Source organism: Lagenorhynchus albirostris, chromosome 11, assembly GCF_949774975.1.
Source record: "Lagenorhynchus albirostris chromosome 11, mLagAlb1.1, whole genome shotgun sequence".
NCBI classification, from domain to species: domain Eukaryota; kingdom Metazoa; phylum Chordata; class Mammalia; order Artiodactyla; family Delphinidae; genus Lagenorhynchus; species Lagenorhynchus albirostris.
Window position 1 is genome coordinate 51,629,314 of NC_083105.1, and position 18,170 is coordinate 51,647,483.

General features: G+C 39.1%; 1 protein-coding gene and 1 non-coding gene across 2 annotated transcripts in view; both read left to right on the forward strand.

The window, feature by feature from the left end:
- The window catches only part of WIF1 (WNT inhibitory factor 1), an 86,697-nt gene that overhangs the window by 60,964 nt on the left and 7,563 nt on the right, over positions 1-18,170 (forward strand). The window contains exons 4-7 of the mRNA XM_060165548.1: positions 2,384-2,524; positions 3,411-3,506; positions 10,913-11,008; positions 15,340-15,435. Of these exons, the coding sequence (XP_060021531.1) occupies positions 2,384-2,524; positions 3,411-3,506; positions 10,913-11,008; positions 15,340-15,435 (429 nt within the window). The remainder of the gene's footprint in view (positions 1-2,383; positions 2,525-3,410; positions 3,507-10,912; positions 11,009-15,339; positions 15,436-18,170) is intronic.
- Positions 13,989-14,094, forward strand: LOC132530163 (U6 spliceosomal RNA). The gene has a single exon (XR_009543717.1). It is a non-coding gene; the product is annotated as a U6 spliceosomal RNA (small nuclear RNA).

The window sequence follows — 18,170 nt, forward strand, 5'->3', positions numbered from 1 at the left end:
GCACAGCCCTCATGCCTGGCTGGAGCACCAAGAGCCTGTCATCCACACAGACAGAAGAATCTTCCAAATTATTTTCCTCTGGATATCAGTCGGTAAGGTAACTGCTGGTCATCACAATGCATATTCAGAAAAATCCACGTTTTACTCTTGTGCTCTTTTTCTTGTTTCTGCTAGCAATTAATATCGTGAACAGGATACCCATTCACAAATGCCAAGTTCACCATAAAAGCAGATAATTCCGTACAGTTCTTCCCTACAAAACTGCCTCCAGTTAGTTCTCAAAGTGCCCGATTGTTCGGTGAAGATACAATCCAGGTGCAGAGCAGGGGAAAAAAAAGAAAACTGGGAGAAAAAAGAAGAGGCAGATAGAAAAGTAGAGACCGATAGAGGAGAGGGCAGAAAAAAAGGGAAGACATTTGTTACAAACAAGGAAAGAAAAGGCCAGTAAGTGAGGAAGTCTGTAAGCTCTACAACAAGAATTGGAGTCTTGCTTTTCGCAAATCTTCTGTATCCATGTAGCCTTTCAGATTCCCTTGGTCCCCAAGTAAAATTTCCAGATCCGGGATGCAGCCATAAGAAAGAATCCTATGTATATTTCACAAGTATCCCGCAATAACAGATCCAGCGCGGTTTTCCTTGTACAGGCCTTTGCTTCCTTTTGAAATGGAAATCCCTACTATGGATTTTTGTATTTTGTAAGTTTGCATTTTCATATATACAATTTCATTAAACCAAGGTTTTCAGTGGGGACAATTATACTTTGGGACTTCAGAAACAAGTTTGCTTTTTTTCTCTCTTTTTATTTCTGTTAAAATATCTGGGTTTTTTTCATCATTTAGTTACTTACAATGCTCAGATCTCAAGATTCAGGAGAACTGGAAACCCGTGTTATTTGGAGAAGAGCACAGTAATGAACACTGACAATGCCAAAGCCTTGAGAGTGGTTTCTGGTTGCCAAGCACGTTAAGAAGATTGTATGACCAACTGGTGTGCAGTGCATTATGGAAAAGAGCACACTAATTTCTAGCTCACTTCTTCTTGTACAACTAGGGGAAAGGTTTATGAAAACTCTGAAGGGAAAGGATTTTTCTTGGCATGGTACGATTTTCCCAAGCTTGGCAGTAACCATAACCTGCCTTACAGAAACAAAATGAAACAGAATTTCATATGTATACCTCTTAGCAATATTTGTTCTATTCATGAGGAAGAACTGGAGTCTAGTGGATCAGCTAGATTAGTCTTCTCCAGTGGATATGTTAGGATAATCCAGTGGATTTCAGAAATTTATGAAATCGGCCTCTCAGCCAATGACTTGAGCCAATTTCCACCCAATGATTTGTGAGTATTTCACAGCCGAAGTTGTGGACAACTCCTCGCTGTCTCTGTACAGCAACACTATTAGTTCCCACTCTCTGCTTAGTCTACAACTACATACCCCAAGTGATCATCAGTTTCACTAAAAAGAAGTGTCTCCTCTTTAGGAACCTAAACCATTAGATATGTCTATTGTGAGATTACTTCATCACAGAAAACTCTCTTCTAGATCCCCAAGATATGGACACTTCTCAATATTAACAAATAGCCTGAGAAAATATTACATTTATTAACTCAGTCCAATGATTGGGGTCTAGTCTGAGTTGTAGAATATTTCCAAAGAAGATATTTTGTCACTCTCAAGCATACATAGTAAAAGTAAACCAGTGGGGTGTTGCTTATAAGGCTTTATTTAATAGATTCTGCAGTGCTGACTTTTAGCTCTTTTTGAATTATATGGAGGCTGGTGAAGGTGTTCACAAAGTTTCTTCTCCCAATTAATCTATGCTACCTATTTGCACCTTTACTTCTTAGAGAACATTTTACCATCTTTTTTTTCAAGATGGTACAAGTTCAGACTATGAACAAAATATCCCCAGTTTCATATTAGTAGGGTACAAATTAACGAGGGTCATTAATTCTCCACTCAGCATGATGTACACATTCTGTGGAGAATGCCCAGATAATCAAAATACAGTCCGTACTCTAGTGGAGATACAAGCATGTCTGATAACAAAATGTGAACATTTTTGCTTTGTTCTTTGTCTCTCTTACCAAGATTTCTGTAAAAATGGGATCAACTGGGCTTCCCTGGTGGCGCAGTGGTTGAGAGTCCGCCTGCCGATGCAGGGGACACGGGTTCGTGCCCCGGTCCGGGAAGATCCCACATGCCGCGGAGCGGCTGGGCCCGTGAGCCATGGCCGCTGAGCCGTGAGCCATGGCCGCTGAGCCTGCACGTCCGCAACGGGAGAGGCCACAACAGTGAGAGGCCCACGTACCGCAAAAAAAAAAAAAAAAAAAAGGGGGATCAACTAGATAAACTGTTTCTCCATACCTTCTTTTTCTTTAGTTGTTCAAGTTGGTTTTCCATGTCTCGGCAAACAAGATGGAGTGGCAGCGTTTGAAGTGAATGTGATTGTAATGAATTCTGAAGGCAACACCATCCTGCAGACACCTCAAAATGCCATCTTCTTTAAAACATGTCAACAAGGTAATCAGTGATGGTGATTCCAGAGAAGGCTCATAAGGCTTCCAGGTGTGATTTGGGCCAAAAATTGTAGCTAGCTAGCTAGCTAATTATTTTGTATAATTAAAACCACACCAGTGGGAGGAGGGGTAAACGCAGGGTCTGCTAATAGTACTAAGACAGACTTTCTCTGCTTTGACCGCACTCACAAGTTTAGGAACTCCAGTACCCTTCAAAACGCCCTGTCTTCCACCTCTTTTCTTTCCCTCCTCCAACACAATCTTTGGGAGTCCCCACCTTCATAGCAAGGGTTCCAGTCATCACCAGCAACTACTACAAACCGTACGCCCTGCCGAAAGCTTGGTGCTTTTGACTTCCAAAGATCACGCCAGTGACCTCTGCCAGGCAAAGGCACCTCTCCGTCACAGCCCGGATTCCCAGTTAAGCATGAAGGCTTTCCCATGCTGTCTCCTTTCCCATCCTGATACAAGCACTTCCAACACAGAATTTAAGCTCTGGAGGCTTTCGGTGCCCTAAAGATGTACCAAAAGGTCATTCCCCCCTCTGAAAATGAATACTGAGGGCAATATCCATCATTCTGTTTCAATGTGAATTTAAGGAAATGCAGTAGATTGATGGGTGGGAGGAAGGCAGAACATAAGCTCGCTTTGCCTTCTTCCACGAGCTCCCTACTGTTGGAAGTAGGATTGAGAGGCAGTATCTTACTTTCGTGAAGACTTAGTGAAAGTACAGGCAGTGTAGAGAGAATGAAGTGGAAGTACTGGTATTCGATAAATTATGATAATTGGTGTGCTGGGGAAAAAGTGACCGTTAGCCTCTTCATGCCCCTGTAATTCACTCAACATGATTTGAAAGCTGTCTGTATAAACCTTGTTTCTCTTTGATGAAGCTGAGTGCCCAGGAGGGTGCCGAAATGGAGGCTTTTGTAATGAAAGACGGGTCTGCCAGTGTCCTGACGGATTCTATGGACCTCACTGTGAGAAAGGTAAGAAGAGAGACAGCCAGCTTCCCTGCTTGCTTCCTAATGAAATGGGTGTTACACAGGAGCCCCACGTGTATTTTTAACACATCACCTGAAATTATTTTTCTGGTCACATTATAAGGATTTGTGCAGTCTTAAAAAGCCACAGCAAAGCTATTGGAAAGTATTCTTCTAGGAGTGGTTTTCTGTTAAATCCAGTATGTGGTGACGGGAGCAGAAAACTGACACAATGTCAACATTCTTTGTGGCCACTTTCACTCTCTTCCACCCCCCTCCGCAATTCACTATTATATATACTATGCTTTAGCATAATCTTATGAAAGTTTTGAGTTTTTTTCCCTCCACTAAAATTGGTTTTAAAAAGCTAGTATTATAAGTGATTTGAAAGTATCTACTCCAATTAAAAGTAGCTTGTTTCACAATTAAGTCTACACCTGAGTTAGGAAGGTGCTCTAGGCAAAAAAAAAAAAAAAAAAAAAAGGATGAAAATCATTTGTGTAGTAAATATATATATTTTCGTGAAATTACTACTAAGAAAGCTATATGAAAAAAGAGATGAACATGAAAACGTTTATTAACCACAAATGTGTCTAAACCACAAGCTCACATATACTGAGCTTATTTGACCAGAGTAAGCAAAATATTTTTCATCTTCAAAAAATAGATTTTTTTCTTGTCTGCATTGACTTTTTTCTTTATTTTCTTAATTGAAATATAGTTGGTTTACAGCATTGTTAGTTTCAGGTGTACAACAAAGTCATTCAGTTATATATATATATATATATATATATAGTTTTCAGATTCTTTTCCCATATAGGTTATTACAAAATATTGAGTATAGTTCTCTGTGCTATACAGTAGGTCCTTGGTTATCTAGTAGTGTGTGTATCTGTTAATCCCAACCTCCTAATTTATCCCTCCCCCACCTTCCCTTTCTCCTTTGGTAACCATAAGTTTGCTTTCTATGCCTATGGGTCTTTTTCTGTTTTGTATATAAGTTCATTTGTATCTTTTTTTTTTAGATTCCAAATATAAGTGGTATCATATGATATTTGTCTGTCTAGCTCACTTCATTTAGTATGATTATCCCTAGGTCCATCCATGTTGCTACAAATGGCATTATTTTATTCTTTTATGGCTAATATTCCATTGTATTTGTGTGTGTGTGTGTGTGTGTGTGTGTGTGTGTGTGTGTATCTGTCTCACATCTTCTTTATCCATTCATCTGTCGATGCACATTTAAGTTACTTCCATGTCTTGGCTATTGTAAATAGTGCTGCAATGAACATTGGTGCAATTTACATTCCCACCAACAGTGTAGGAGGGTTCCTTTTTCTCCACACCCTCTCCGGCATTTATTATTTGTAGAATTTTTGATGATGGCCATTCTGACCAGTGTGAGGTGGTACCTCATTGTAGTTCTGATTTGCATTTCTCTAATAATTAGTGATGTTGAGTAGCTTTTATGTGCCTCTTGGCCATCTGTATGTCTTCTTTGGAGAAATGTCTATTTAGGTCTTCTGCCCATTTTTTGGTTGGGTTGTTTGTTTTTTTGTTATTGAGCTGCATGAGCTGCTTGTATATTTTGGAGATTAATCCTTTGTCAGTTGCTTTGTTTGCAAATATTTTCTCCCATTCTGAGGGTTGTCTTTTCTTCTTGTTTATGGGTTCCTTTGCTGTGCAAAAGCTTTTAAGTTTAATTAGGTCCCATTTGTTTATTTTTTAATTTCCATTACTCTAGGGGATGGATATAAAAAGATATTGCTGCAATTTATCTCAAAGAGTGTTCTGCCTATGTCTTCCTCTATGAGTATTATAGTATCTGGTCTTACATTTAGGTCTTTATAACATTTTGAGCGTTTTTGGTGTATGGTGTTAGAGAATGTTCTAATTTCATTCTTTTACATGAAGCTGTCCAGTTTTCCCAGCACCACTTATTGAAGAGACAGTCTTTTCTCCATTGTATAGTATTTCCTCCCTTGTCAGAGATGAATTGACCATAGGTACATGGATTTATTTCTGGGCTTTCCATCCTGTTCCATTGATCTATGTGTCTGTTTTTGTGCCAGTACCATACTGTTTTGATTACTGTAGGTTTGTAATATAGTCTGAAGTCAGGGAACCTGATTCCTCCAGCTCCATTTTTCTTTCTCAAGATTGCTTTGGCTATTCGGGATTTTTTGTGTTTCCATACATATTTTAAAATTTTTGCTCTAGTTCTGTGAAAAATGCCATTCGTGATTTGATAGGGATGACATTGAATTTGTAGATTGCCTTGGGTAGTATGGTCATTTTAACAATATTGATTCTTCCAACCCAAGAACACAGTACATCTTTCCATCTGTTTGGGTCATCTTCAGTTTCTTTCATCAGCATCTTATAGTTTTCAGAGTACAGGTCTTCTGCCTCCTTAGGTAGGTTAATTACTAGGTATTTCATTCCTTTTGATGTGATGGTAAGTAGGATTGTTTCCTTAATTTCCTTAACTTCTCTTTCTGATCTTTCGTTGTTAGTGTATAGAAATGCAACAGATTTCTGTGTATTAATTTTGTATCCTGTAAATTTACTGAATTCATTGATGAGCTGAGTAGTTTTCTGGTAGCGTCTTGAGGATTTTCTATATATAGCATCATGTCATCTGCAAACAGTGACAGTTTTACTACTTCTTTTCCAATTTGGATCCCTTTTATTTCTTTTTCTTCTCTGATTGCTGTGGTTAGGACTTCCAAAACTATGTTGAATAAAAGTGGCAAGAATACACATCCTTGTCTTCTTCCTGATCTTAGAGGAAATGCTTTCAGCTTTGCACTGTTGAGTATGATGTTAGTTGTGCATTTGTCATATATGGCTTGTATTATGTTGAGGTATGTTCCTTCTATGCCCACTTTCTGGACAGTTTTTATAATAAATGGATGTTGAATTTTATCAAAAGCTTTTTCTGCATCTACTGAGATGATCATGTGCTTGTTATTCTTCAATTTGTTAATGTGGTGTACCACACAGATTGATTTTCAGATATTGAAAAACCCTTGCATGACTGGGATAAATCCCACTTGATCGCTGGGTATGATCCTTTTAATGTATTGTTGGATTCAGTTTGCTTGTATTTTGTTGAGGATTTTAGCGTCTATGTTCATCAGTGATATTGGCCTCTAATTTTTTTTGTGTGTGTGGTATCTTTGTCTGGTTTTGGTATCAGGGTGATGGTGGGCACATAGAATGAGTTTTGGAGTGATCCTTTCCTCTGTAATTTTTTGGAATAGCTTCAGAAGGATAGGTGTTAACTCTTCTCTAAATGTTTGTTAGAATTCACCTGCGAAGCCGTCTGGTCCTGGACTTTTGCTTGTTTGGAGCTTTTGCATCACAGATTCAATTTCAGTACTGTTAATTGGTCTGTTCATATTTTCTGTTTCTTCTTGGTTCAATCTTGGGAGATTGTACCTTTCTAAGAATTTGTCCATGTCTTCTAGCCTGTCCATTTTATTGGCATATAGTTGCTTAGTCTCTTATGGTCCTTTGTATTTGCGGTGTCAGTTGTAACTTCTCCTTTTTCATTTCTAATTTTATTGATTTGGGCCCCCTCCCTTTTTTTCTTGATGAGTCTGGCTAAAGGCTTATCAATTATATTCATCTTTTCAAAGAACCAGCTTTTAGTTTTTTTTTTTTATTGTTTTCTTTGTCTCTATTTCATTATTTCTGCTCTGATCTTTATGATTTCTTTCCTTCTACTAACTTTGGGTTTTATTTGTTCTTCTTTCTCTAGTTGCTTTAGGTGTAATGTTAGGTTGTTTATTTGAGATTTTTCTTGTTTCCTGAGGTAAGCTTGTATCATTATAAACTTCACTCTTAGAGCTGCTTTTGCTGCATCCCATAGCATTTGGATCATCGTGTTTCCATTTTCATTTGTCTCTAGGTATTTTTTGATTTCCTCTTTGATTTTTTCAGGGATCTATTGGTTATTTAATAGCATGTGTTTTTTTGCAGTTTTCTTCTTTTAGTTGATTTCTAATCTCATGCATTGTGGTCAGAAAAGATGCTTGATATGATTTCGATTTTCTTATATTTACTGAGGCTTGATTTGTGACCCAGTATGTGATCTATCCTGGAGAATGTTCATGTGTACTTGAAAAGAATGTGTATCCTGAGGCTTTCAGATGGAATGCTTTATAAATATCAATTAAGTCCATCTGGTCTAATGTGTCATTTGAGACCTGTGTTCCTTATTGATTTTCTGTCTGGATGATCTGTCCATTGATGTAAGTGGGGTGTTAAAATCCCCCACTATTATTGTGTTACTATCAATTTCTCCATTTATGTCTGTTAACGTTTGCCTTATTATTGAGGTGCTCTTATGTTGGGTGCATATATATTTACAATTGTTATTATCTTCTTCTTGGATTGATCCCTTGCTCATTATATAGTGTCCTTCTTTATCTCTTGCAACAGTCTTGATTTTAAAGTCTATTTTGTCTAATATGAGTATTGCTACTCCAGCTTTCTTTTGATTTCCATTTGCATGCAATACCTTTTTCCATCTCCTCACTTTCAGTCTGTATGTGTTTCTAGATCTGAAGTGGGTCTTTTATAGACAGCATATACACAGGTCTTGTTTTTGTATCCATTTAGCCAGTCTGTGTCTTTTGGTTGGAGCATTTAATCTATTTACACTTAAGGTAATTATCAATATGTATGTTCCTATTGCCATTTTGTTAACTGTTTTGGATTTGTTTTTGTAGGTCTTTTTTCTTCCTTTCCTCTTTTGTTCTCTTCTCTTGTGATTTGATGACTATCTTCAGTGTTGTGTTTGGATTCCTTTTTCTTTTTTGTGTGTATATATATTATAGATTTTTGGTTTGCAGTTACCATGAGGTTTTACCATGATATATCAGTCTATACATATACACCGTTGTTTTAAGTTACTGATCTCTTAATTTCAAATGCATTTCTAATATCCTGCATTTGTACTCTCCTGTTCTCACGATTGCTGGTTTTGATATTGTATTTGTGTGCAGATGATTTCCTACCTTTACTGTATGTTTGCCTTTACTGTTATCTTTCCCATTTCATAATTTTCTTATTTCTAGTTGTGGCCTTTTCTTTTCCACCTAGAGAAGTTCCTTTAGCATTTGTTGTAAAGCTAATTTGGTGCTGCTGAATTCTTTTAGGTTTTGCTTGTCTGTAAAGCTTTTAATTTCTCCATCAAATCTGAATGAGAGCCTTGCTAGGTAGAGTATTCTTGGTTGTAGGTTTTTCCCTTTCATCACTTTAAATATACCATGCTACTTTCTTCTGGCCTGCAGAATTTCTGCTGAAAAATCAGTTGATAACCTTATGGGGATTCCCTTCTTTGTTATTTATCACTTTTCCCTTGTTGCTTTTAATATTTTATCTTTATCTTTAATTTTTGTCCATTTGATTAGTAGATGTCTTGGTGTGTTCCTCCTTGGTTTAATCCTGTATGGATCTCTCTGCACTTTCTGGAGTTGTGTGACTGCTTCCTTTCCCATGTTGGGGAATTTTTCAGCTATTATCTCTTCAAATATTTTCTCAGGCCTTTTCTCTCTCTTTTCTCCTTCTGGGACCCATATAATGCAAATACTGGTGCATTTCGTATTGTCCCAGAGGTCTCTTAAACTGTCCTCATTTCTTTTCATTCTTTTTTCTTTATTCTGTTCCACAGCAGTGATTTCCACCACTCTGTCTTCCAGCTTACTTGTACATTCTTCTGCCTCATTCATTCTGCTGTTGATTCTTTCTAGTGTATTTTTTCATTTCAATTATTGTATTCTTCAACTGTGTGGGTTTTTTTTGTATTTTTGAACTCTTTGTTAAAAACTCTTGTAACTTCTTGCTCTGTGCATCCATTGTTTTCCTGAGTTCTTGGATCATCTTTACGATCATTACTCTGAACTCTTTCTTGGGTAGATTGCCTATCTCCACTTAGTTGGTCTTCTGGGGTTATATCTTGTTCTTTTGTCTGGAATATATTCTTTTGCCATCACATTTTGTCTAAACTTCTATTTGAATTTTTATGTATGTGGTAGGTTAGTTATGTTTCTTGACCTTGGAGAAATGGCCCTCTGTAGGGGATGTCCTGTGTGTCCCAGAAGTACACTCCCCTCTCATTGCCCAGGGGCCAGGGACCAGCTGGTAGATTCTGACCTGTGTTTGTGGACTCAGTTCTGCAGCCTGCTGGATCATAGTATTCTTGCTTCTGGTGTCTGCCCCCTGGTGGGTGAGGCTGGTCTAGAGGCTTGTGTAGGCTTCCTGGTGGGAAGCTCACTGGTGAGTGCAGCTGGGTCTTGGCCCTCTGTTGGGGAGGGCCATGTTAAGGGGTATGTCTAGAGGTGGCTGTGGGCTCAGGAAGTCTTTAGGCAGCCTGTCTGCTGATGGGTGGGACTGTGTTCCTACCCTGTTCGTTGTTTGGCCTGAGGTGTCCCAGCACTGGAGCCTACAGGCCATTGGGTGGGGCCAGGTCTTGGTGGCAAAGTGTCGGCCTCCAGGAGAGCTCATACCAATGAATTCTCTCCGATACCTCTGCCACCAGTGTCCTTGTCCCCAGAGTGAGCCACAGCTGCCCCCCACCCCTGGAGACCCTTCAAAACTAGATGAGTCTGGCCCAGGCTCCTATGAAGTCATTACTTTTGCCCTGGGTCCCAGTTACACAAGACCTGGTGTACACCCTCCCAGAGTGGAGTGTCTGTTTCCCCCAGTCCTGTGGAGCTCCTGCATTCAAGCCCCGCTGGCCTTCAAAACCAACTGCTCTAGGGGTTCCTCTTCCCAATGTCAGACCTCCAGGCTGGGGAGCCTGATGTGGGACTCAGAACTCTCACTCCTGTGGGAGAACTTCTGCAATATAACTATTCTTGTTTATGGGTCACGCATCTGAGGGCTACGGGATTTGATTATATCACGAGTGTGCTCTTACTACTGTCTCGTTGTGGTTTCTTCTTTATGTCTCTGGATGTAGAATATCTTTTTTGGTAGGTTCCAGTCTTTTTATCAATGATTGTTTAGCACTTAGTTGTGATTTTGGTGTGCTCGTGAGAGAAGGTGAGGTCAAGGTCCTACTCCGCCATCTTATCCTGACCTTCATCTGCACTGATTTTGAAATTGGAAGACTGAGGAAATAAGGCAAGAAAAAATATTTACAGTCTTAAGAAGACCACATCTTAGTTAACATAATGATTCTGGGCAAATTTTAATTCTCTTCTATGAAATTGGTTGAAAAATAGCCTTATTTACTGCATAAAAATAATTTTTAATATAGCAAACTTGTATCTCTAAAGAGTGACTAATGTCAACTACAAAGCGTGAAAATACAGACCTGTTGTATTATTGACATTTCCAAAATGGTCCTGCTCGCAAAACCCTATTTGGTCTTAATCAGAATTCTCTCTCCCCATTAGCACTTTGTACACCACGATGCATGAACGGCGGGCTTTGTGTTACTCCCGGTTTCTGCATCTGTCCACCTGGATTCTATGGAGTCAATTGTGATAAAGGTAACTTTCTAAGAACAAGGTTCTTTTTACTTTTTAAATGTTTGATTAAAAGATGTATATTTACTATATCATCACTCTTCATAACAGCTCTGTAAATAGGATGTATCACTTCACCAGCTGCTATAACTTTCTTGTTGTTGTTTTTTTTAATGTAAATTTATTTATTGCTGCATTGTGTCTTCATTGCTGTGCACAGGCTTTCTCTAGTTGTGGCGAGCGGGGGCTCTCTTCGTTGCTGTGTGCAGGCTTCTCATTGCAGTGGCTCGTCTTGTTGTGGAGCATGGGCTCTAGGCACGCGCGGGCTAGTAGTTGTGCTGCGCCGGCTCAGTTGGCTGCTGTAGCTTTAACCCCAAATTTTATTGTAGCTTAACACAGTACAAGTTTACATTTGCTCACAGAATGCTCCAGGGCAGCAATACTTGGTCAGTGGGCAGGGCAGTTCTTCTCCATGCAGTGATTTAGGGTCCCAGGTGCCCTCCATCAGTGGTTCTGCCTAGAGCTTTGGAGCTCTCCAGATCCAGCCAATAAGCAGAGAAAGACAGACTGGAGTAGGTACTGCTTAAAAAACAAACAAAAAACAAAACAAAACAAAAGCTCAGAAGTGACCTACAAAACTTCAACACATGGAATTAGCTCCATGATCCTACCTGGATGCAGGCAGGAGAAATGTCATCCCTGGTTGGACAACCATCTCTCAATGACAACTTCATGGGAGGGGAGCATGGATTTTTGCGAACAATTAACAATTAACTTCTCCTTCCCCATTGGGGTTTTGGTATGTCCCAAATTAGTTTTATGGGTGAGCTTCAAAGACTGAAATCAAACAGTCTTTTCCAAATTGCCTGACCTAGAAGTTCACTGATCCCCAATTTAATTCTGTGCTCACATATCACATCCCTGAGAGAGCAGGACCCTCCTTCCTATGATGCTGCATCATAGCCAGATTTTACTCTCCAAAAGTAGATTCAAATGTGGCTCTAAAATAGTACCGAATGATTCATACTCTTTACAGGACACCTATCTATTTTGCCCAGTTCACATCTTTTATGGAAAAAAATTAAATTATATCCTTAAAGCGTATGTATTTAATGAAATTATCCTCGTGTCCAAAATGCTAATTGCATGAGTAGGGCACTGTTTCTTTTAAATAACTACTGGCCTCAAAATAAAATGATGTGTTATTTTAGAGAAGTGTCTCTTTAGTGATAATGCAGATAGCACCAGTTAAGATTGAGCAGCTTTTAAAAAAAGAAGGAAAAGCTAAAGGAAAGAGCCCTTAATATGAGTCAGAATAGTCATTTATGGTTGTCTGTTATTTTATGATATACAAAGTACCTTCATACAATTACCTAACTTTACTCTCAACAATCTTTTGAGATATGTAACGCATCATCCATCTCAATCTCAGCTAAGCAAAATGAGGTTTATAGAGCTTGAGAAGCTTGGCCGAAATTCACACCCTCCACTGTACCATGTTGCCACTCAAGCTACCTGTGTCACATCTTAGTTCCTCTACCAGTGACTGCTTCTGGGCAGAGAACCTCATCTCTGTGGGCGATGCTTTTCCCAACTCTAAACTGGAAATTAAGCCATTGACCCCTGGTCCCCCTACCTCTATGCTAAATGAGATCACGGGTGAGAGCATCTCTACCTTTTAGTTGTAAGTGATCTTCTAAAACTATAGCATTGGAGTGAAAATAATTTTAAAATTTTATGTTCATAAAGATTAAGCACTAATGACACTCATAATAACAGCCAGTGAATAAAACTCTTTCTTGTGAAGCTTCTTTGCATTTGTCTGAATGTAGCCTTCAGCATCTCTGCTACTTCAAACCTGGGCAGAAGTTCATTCTTGAAGCAGAATTAAACTCATATTATCTCAAAACTATTAGGAAATAGAGCAAATCCTTCAGAGATTTGGATGAAGAATGAATGTATTATCAGGTTTAGAAAGACCGTTTTTGAGTAGATGAGGCTGTTATTGGTGTATCTGCACAGTGGACTGTCAATTGTAATGTTTTTCTTACGCTAGGGCGTCACAAATGCTGCATGGTCCCTGTTGAAGGGGAAGATCTATGTGTATTCCAGTTTCTTCTACATGTGTAATACTTTACCTTTCAGATGAAAAGATTTTCTTACTTGTTAGACTCCAGTAACTTTTTTTTATTCTTTTGGAAAGTCTGTTGAAATTCCACTTGGTTTCCCCAGAGATCTGGGAACATTAAAAACTAATGTTTTTTACTCCCTCAACAAAAAGATGCATTTATTAACCAGGAGGGAGTGTAGAGCTTCTGAAAAATGGTTTAATTACTGGAACGGAGCTAGACCTTAGCCCTACATATTTGAAGAAACACTAAAGATTAACTTTTATTGGCTCTTGGGACATCTGTTGCAAACTTCAACAGTTGAGTAGTTAAACACTGGCCTAGCAAACCCTCAGCCCCAGTGAAAGTTACTTGGTGTCTCTGGCTCATTTTCTGAGTCAAGAATCATGGCACAGGCTTCCCTGGTGGCGCAGTGGTTGAGAGTCCGCCTGCTGATGCAGGGGACACGGGTTCATGCCCCGGTCCAGGAAGATCCCACATGCCGCGGAGCGGCTGGGCCTGTGAGCCATGGCCATTGAGCCTGCGTGTCCGGAGCCTGTGCTCCGCAACGGGAGAGGCCACACCACAACAGTGAGAGGCCCACATACCGCCAAAAAAAAAAAAAAAAAAAAGAATCATGGCACAACAGAAATGTAGAGAAGCTTGGTCCAGATGGTAAAGTATTATGCAAATACTAAGGGTGTGGCCAAATTCAGTAATCAGCTTTGTCATATTCTGTAACTTTTGATTATACTCCCAGGTTCATTGCATTCTACACATTAGTACGGGACAGTGCCCAGAGGGCTCCAGCCAAGTGGACACAGGTCCTGATGTTTTCTCATCTCTTCTCATTATCCCCAGGAGAAACAGGACACGCTCACAAAAACAACTGTCTTGTGCTCGCTTCAGCAGCACATATACTAAAATTGGAATGATACAGAGAAGTTAGCATGGCCCCTGCATAAGGATGACATGCATATTCGTGAAACATTCCACAATTAAAAAAAAACTGTCCAGCCCTAACAATACTAGCAGCAAGTAGCAAAGAGGAAGTCCAAGAGCTGATTTTCCTAAATCCTAAATTCTGTACCCCAAAGCTTTTGCTCCCCTCTACCTCAGGAGGCTTGATTTTGCCAAAGCAAGTACAGCATGGCCTTAAGCTGAGAGGTACTTCTGATTTTTAACAAAAAGCTTTATCATTTAAGAAGCATGATATTCATAGAATATTCCAGTTGGACTTCTTTTCCACAAAGAAAGCATACACTTAGAACTTTTGGATTTCCTTTCTGATTTTCTTACTGAAAGCTTATTCCAGCTTTCGTTCATCTATAGCCAACTCTGGCCTGTTTTATATAGGACAAGAACAAATAGGCCATAAAACTGGAATAGCTGAGAATCGAGTTCTTGTTTTCATCTCCTTTACAGAATGAGCCAACTTGTCTATTTTTAGATATTTGCTCTCCCCCGTCCCCATTTCTGTCCTCCCTCTATTTTAGGTGCCAGTGAGCAGTGAAATTTCAGAAGCTGACTCTAAGAGAGAGGGTTTAGTATGAATCACAAACGGTATGATTATTACCTGGAAAATGTAGTTAATTGGACTCCCACAATAATATACCCACATTCTTCATCCCTCCAGCTCATACTGCCACCACTTCCCTGCCTGTGGGACCCGCAAGGGGCAACCATCTGTCTTTTCCTGAATATAATTACTCCTTCCTGCAAATGTCAAAAAAGTCTATTTTTAAAAAATTCCTGTTATATAAGATGCATCTCTGTTCCTCTTATTCAGAAAAGAAGTTGCTTTCTCCTTTGTCTGATCCCAGTACTTACGACTTCTCTCCCTTTTATCTATTCCAAAGAAAGTTTTCTCCTTTTACTCTTCCCTCATCTTAAAAAATATTTTCTTGGGTTCATAGAGTTCTTCTCCTTTAAGAGCATAGATATTTATAAGAAAATAAAAAAGATAATTTTTTTTTTTTTTAAACACATGATGCCTTTTTTCACTAAGAAGTAAACCCCTAGAGGTGGGCCCTGTGTAATGTGTGTGGTATCCTGTTACATTGCTGGAATCTGCAAATGGTCAAGCAATTGCTTACAAGTCCTGTATGTGTAAAGTGGCTTGTTTTGTTAAATAAGTAAATGGGCAAGTAGCAGATGCCTAAGAAGAATCACTTAGCCTTAATGAAATGTTGTTGTTGTTAGATTTAAGCTACTATCTAATGCAATACCCTGTTTTCATTCTAACAGCAAACTGCTCAGCCACCTGCTTTAACGGAGGGACCTGTTTCTACCCTGGAAAGTGTATTTGCCCTCCAGGACTTGAGGGGGAACAGTGTGAAATAAGTGAGTATTGACCTGCATTGTCTTTTTTCGGGGGAGGGGGGAAACTTAGAAGCTCCATCTAACCCCTTCATTTTATTGATGAGGAATCTGAAGCCCAGAGACAATGAATACCTTGTCTAAGGACTCAGGCCAGTGGTTTCTTTTTACTAGATTGAGCCGCCATCTGTTTTGGCTAAAGGTGGGCAAAGAGTGACACAGCTCAGCACAGGTGACTCAGAGCCAATGCTCTCTGACTCAGTTATCTGGGTTCGAGTTATTCACCATGTTGCGTTGTCTCTTGCTAGTGATTTTTATCCCCTTATCATTGTGCAGAGCCCATAGTTTCAGCCTGGAAATGTAGATCAGAGCTTTAGGACAGCTGGAATTTGTTCACCTACCTGCAGGCATAGAGAGTTTCTCCTCTGGCACTCACTGCCACATTTCCTAACCAGACGGGGCCTCGTAACTTATCTCAGAGAAAAGGATAGACTCACTCAAGAAAAAAGATGGGGAAAAAAGGTGCAGAGCAATAAAAACAAACAAAAACCTAATAGCACATGCAACAACATGAATGAATTGCACAGACGTTATGCTAAGTAAAAGCTAGACACAAGAAAGTGCATGCTGCATGATTCCATTTTTATGAAGTTCAAGAACAGGCAGAAGTAATGGATGATCATAGAAACAAGAATAGTGATTGGGGGGCGCAAAGGAACTTTATGGGGTGCCCAAAATGCTCTATATCTTGATTGAGGAAGTGTCTCATGAGTATTTATGTAAAAAAAAAAAAAGAAAGAGTTGAGCCATAAACTTAAAATCAGTGCACATTATGCCTTCACTAGATGTTTGTCATGCTTTGGTACAAAGAAAAACATGTAATGTGGTAGGTAATCATTGTTTTGGGAATCAGGATACCAAACCGCTCGCCCTGGCCCTGTCACCTCCCAGTCACATCACTGAAAGCTCTCTGCTCAACTCAGAAATGAGCCAGCCCCACTCTCAATTACTCTATGACCCAGAAGACAGATAACACCGAAGCCCCGCTCAGGAAGGCGCAAAAGGAGTGTGAGTGAGCACGTCTGCTAAAGGGGCTGTGTCCCCGCCTTTCTGGAAGTTCTGGAATATGGCATTTTCACCTCCAGCTGTATTGTATCCATAAAACACCCACTGTGTTTGGTACAGCCGTAGTTTCTGAAGTTGTACTGGGTTCAGAATTCAATAATACTGACTTCCTATTTTAACTTTCAACCTCTAATTTATTTGTGGGTTTTTGTAGTTTAATAAGTAGTAGCTGAAGTGACGGTTTTTTATAGAGTTCAAACGAAGTACCTCTACGGTTTCCATAGGACATGTAATGTAATTAATCGTCAGGATGTGGTTTCTGCTCTTCCTGCCCTGATAAAGATATCTCTGAGCTCACTCCCCTCACTTTTCTTCCCATACTTACTCTCAAACTTCGCATATTTAGTTGGTTCATGTTTCTGAATCTTCGTTCATGGGTTCATTTCTCTTCATGTAGATATCTGTTTCATGCCCTTAGGTTTTTGACCTTTCCATTGGCAGAAACTGTTTTCTATTCTTTTTTTTTTTTTAACTGCACCAAAAATGTGGGCCTTTTGAAAGCTCCTGATTATCCCCATCACAAGTTATACTCAAATCCTTTTAGGAAAATTTTTGTTTCTATTACAGGAACCAAATTACCAGGAAAAAATTTAAATGGGTCTTGAGTTGAAAAGTGCCTCTAGTGTAATAGAGACAAAAAGTTGAATTATGTATCCTATCTTTAAATTGAGATACAACTCACATACCGTAAAATTCACCATTTTAAAGTATATAATTGAATACAGTCACGAAGTTGTGCAGCATCTCTTCTCTCTAATTCCAGAACATGTCATCATCCCCCAGAGAAACCCTGTACCGATCGGCAGTCACTCCTCATTGCCTCTCCCCAAGCCCCTGGAATCCACTAATCCACTTCCTGTCTCTTTAGATTTGCCTATTCTAGACATTTCATATAAATAGAATCATCCAATATATGGCCTTTTATGTCTGACTTCTTTCACTTAGCACGTTTTCGAGGTTCACCTACGTTGGAGCATATATCATTACTTCCTTTTACTTGCTAAATAACATTGCATTGTGTGGATATACCAACCACATTTTGTTTATCCATTCATCAGTTGATGGGCATTTGGGCTGTTCCCACTTTAGGACTCAACGAATAATAGTGCTGCTACAAACATTTGTGTACAAGTTTTTGTGTGAACATATTTTCAGTTCTCTTGGGTATATACCTAGGAGTAAAATTGCTAGACCACATGTTAACTCTTTAATTTTTTGAGGAACTGCTGAACTGTTTTCCAAAGTGGCTGTACCATTTTACATTCCCACCAGCAATGTACAAAGGTTCCAATTTCTCCATATCCTTACCAACACTTGTTATTGTCTGTTTTTTTAATGAAATATGTATTCTGATGCTATTTATATTTTCATTTCTCCTGGCCTCTATCAGAATTGATATCTTCTCAAACTTCACTCTGACTTGGCTGTGAGATATACTTGCAGTTTAACAAATAACACCATGGTTAGAAGTATCTAGATGTATGTACCTATGTTTATCTTGTTCGTTAAGGTTCACAGACTTTACAAGAATCTTTAATGAGCCGTCAGTTAAAAAGACCAAATTATTTATACTGTACTATAAGTGTTTTCTTAATATCTTAATGGGTTCTTATTATTATAAAACGTATCTGTAT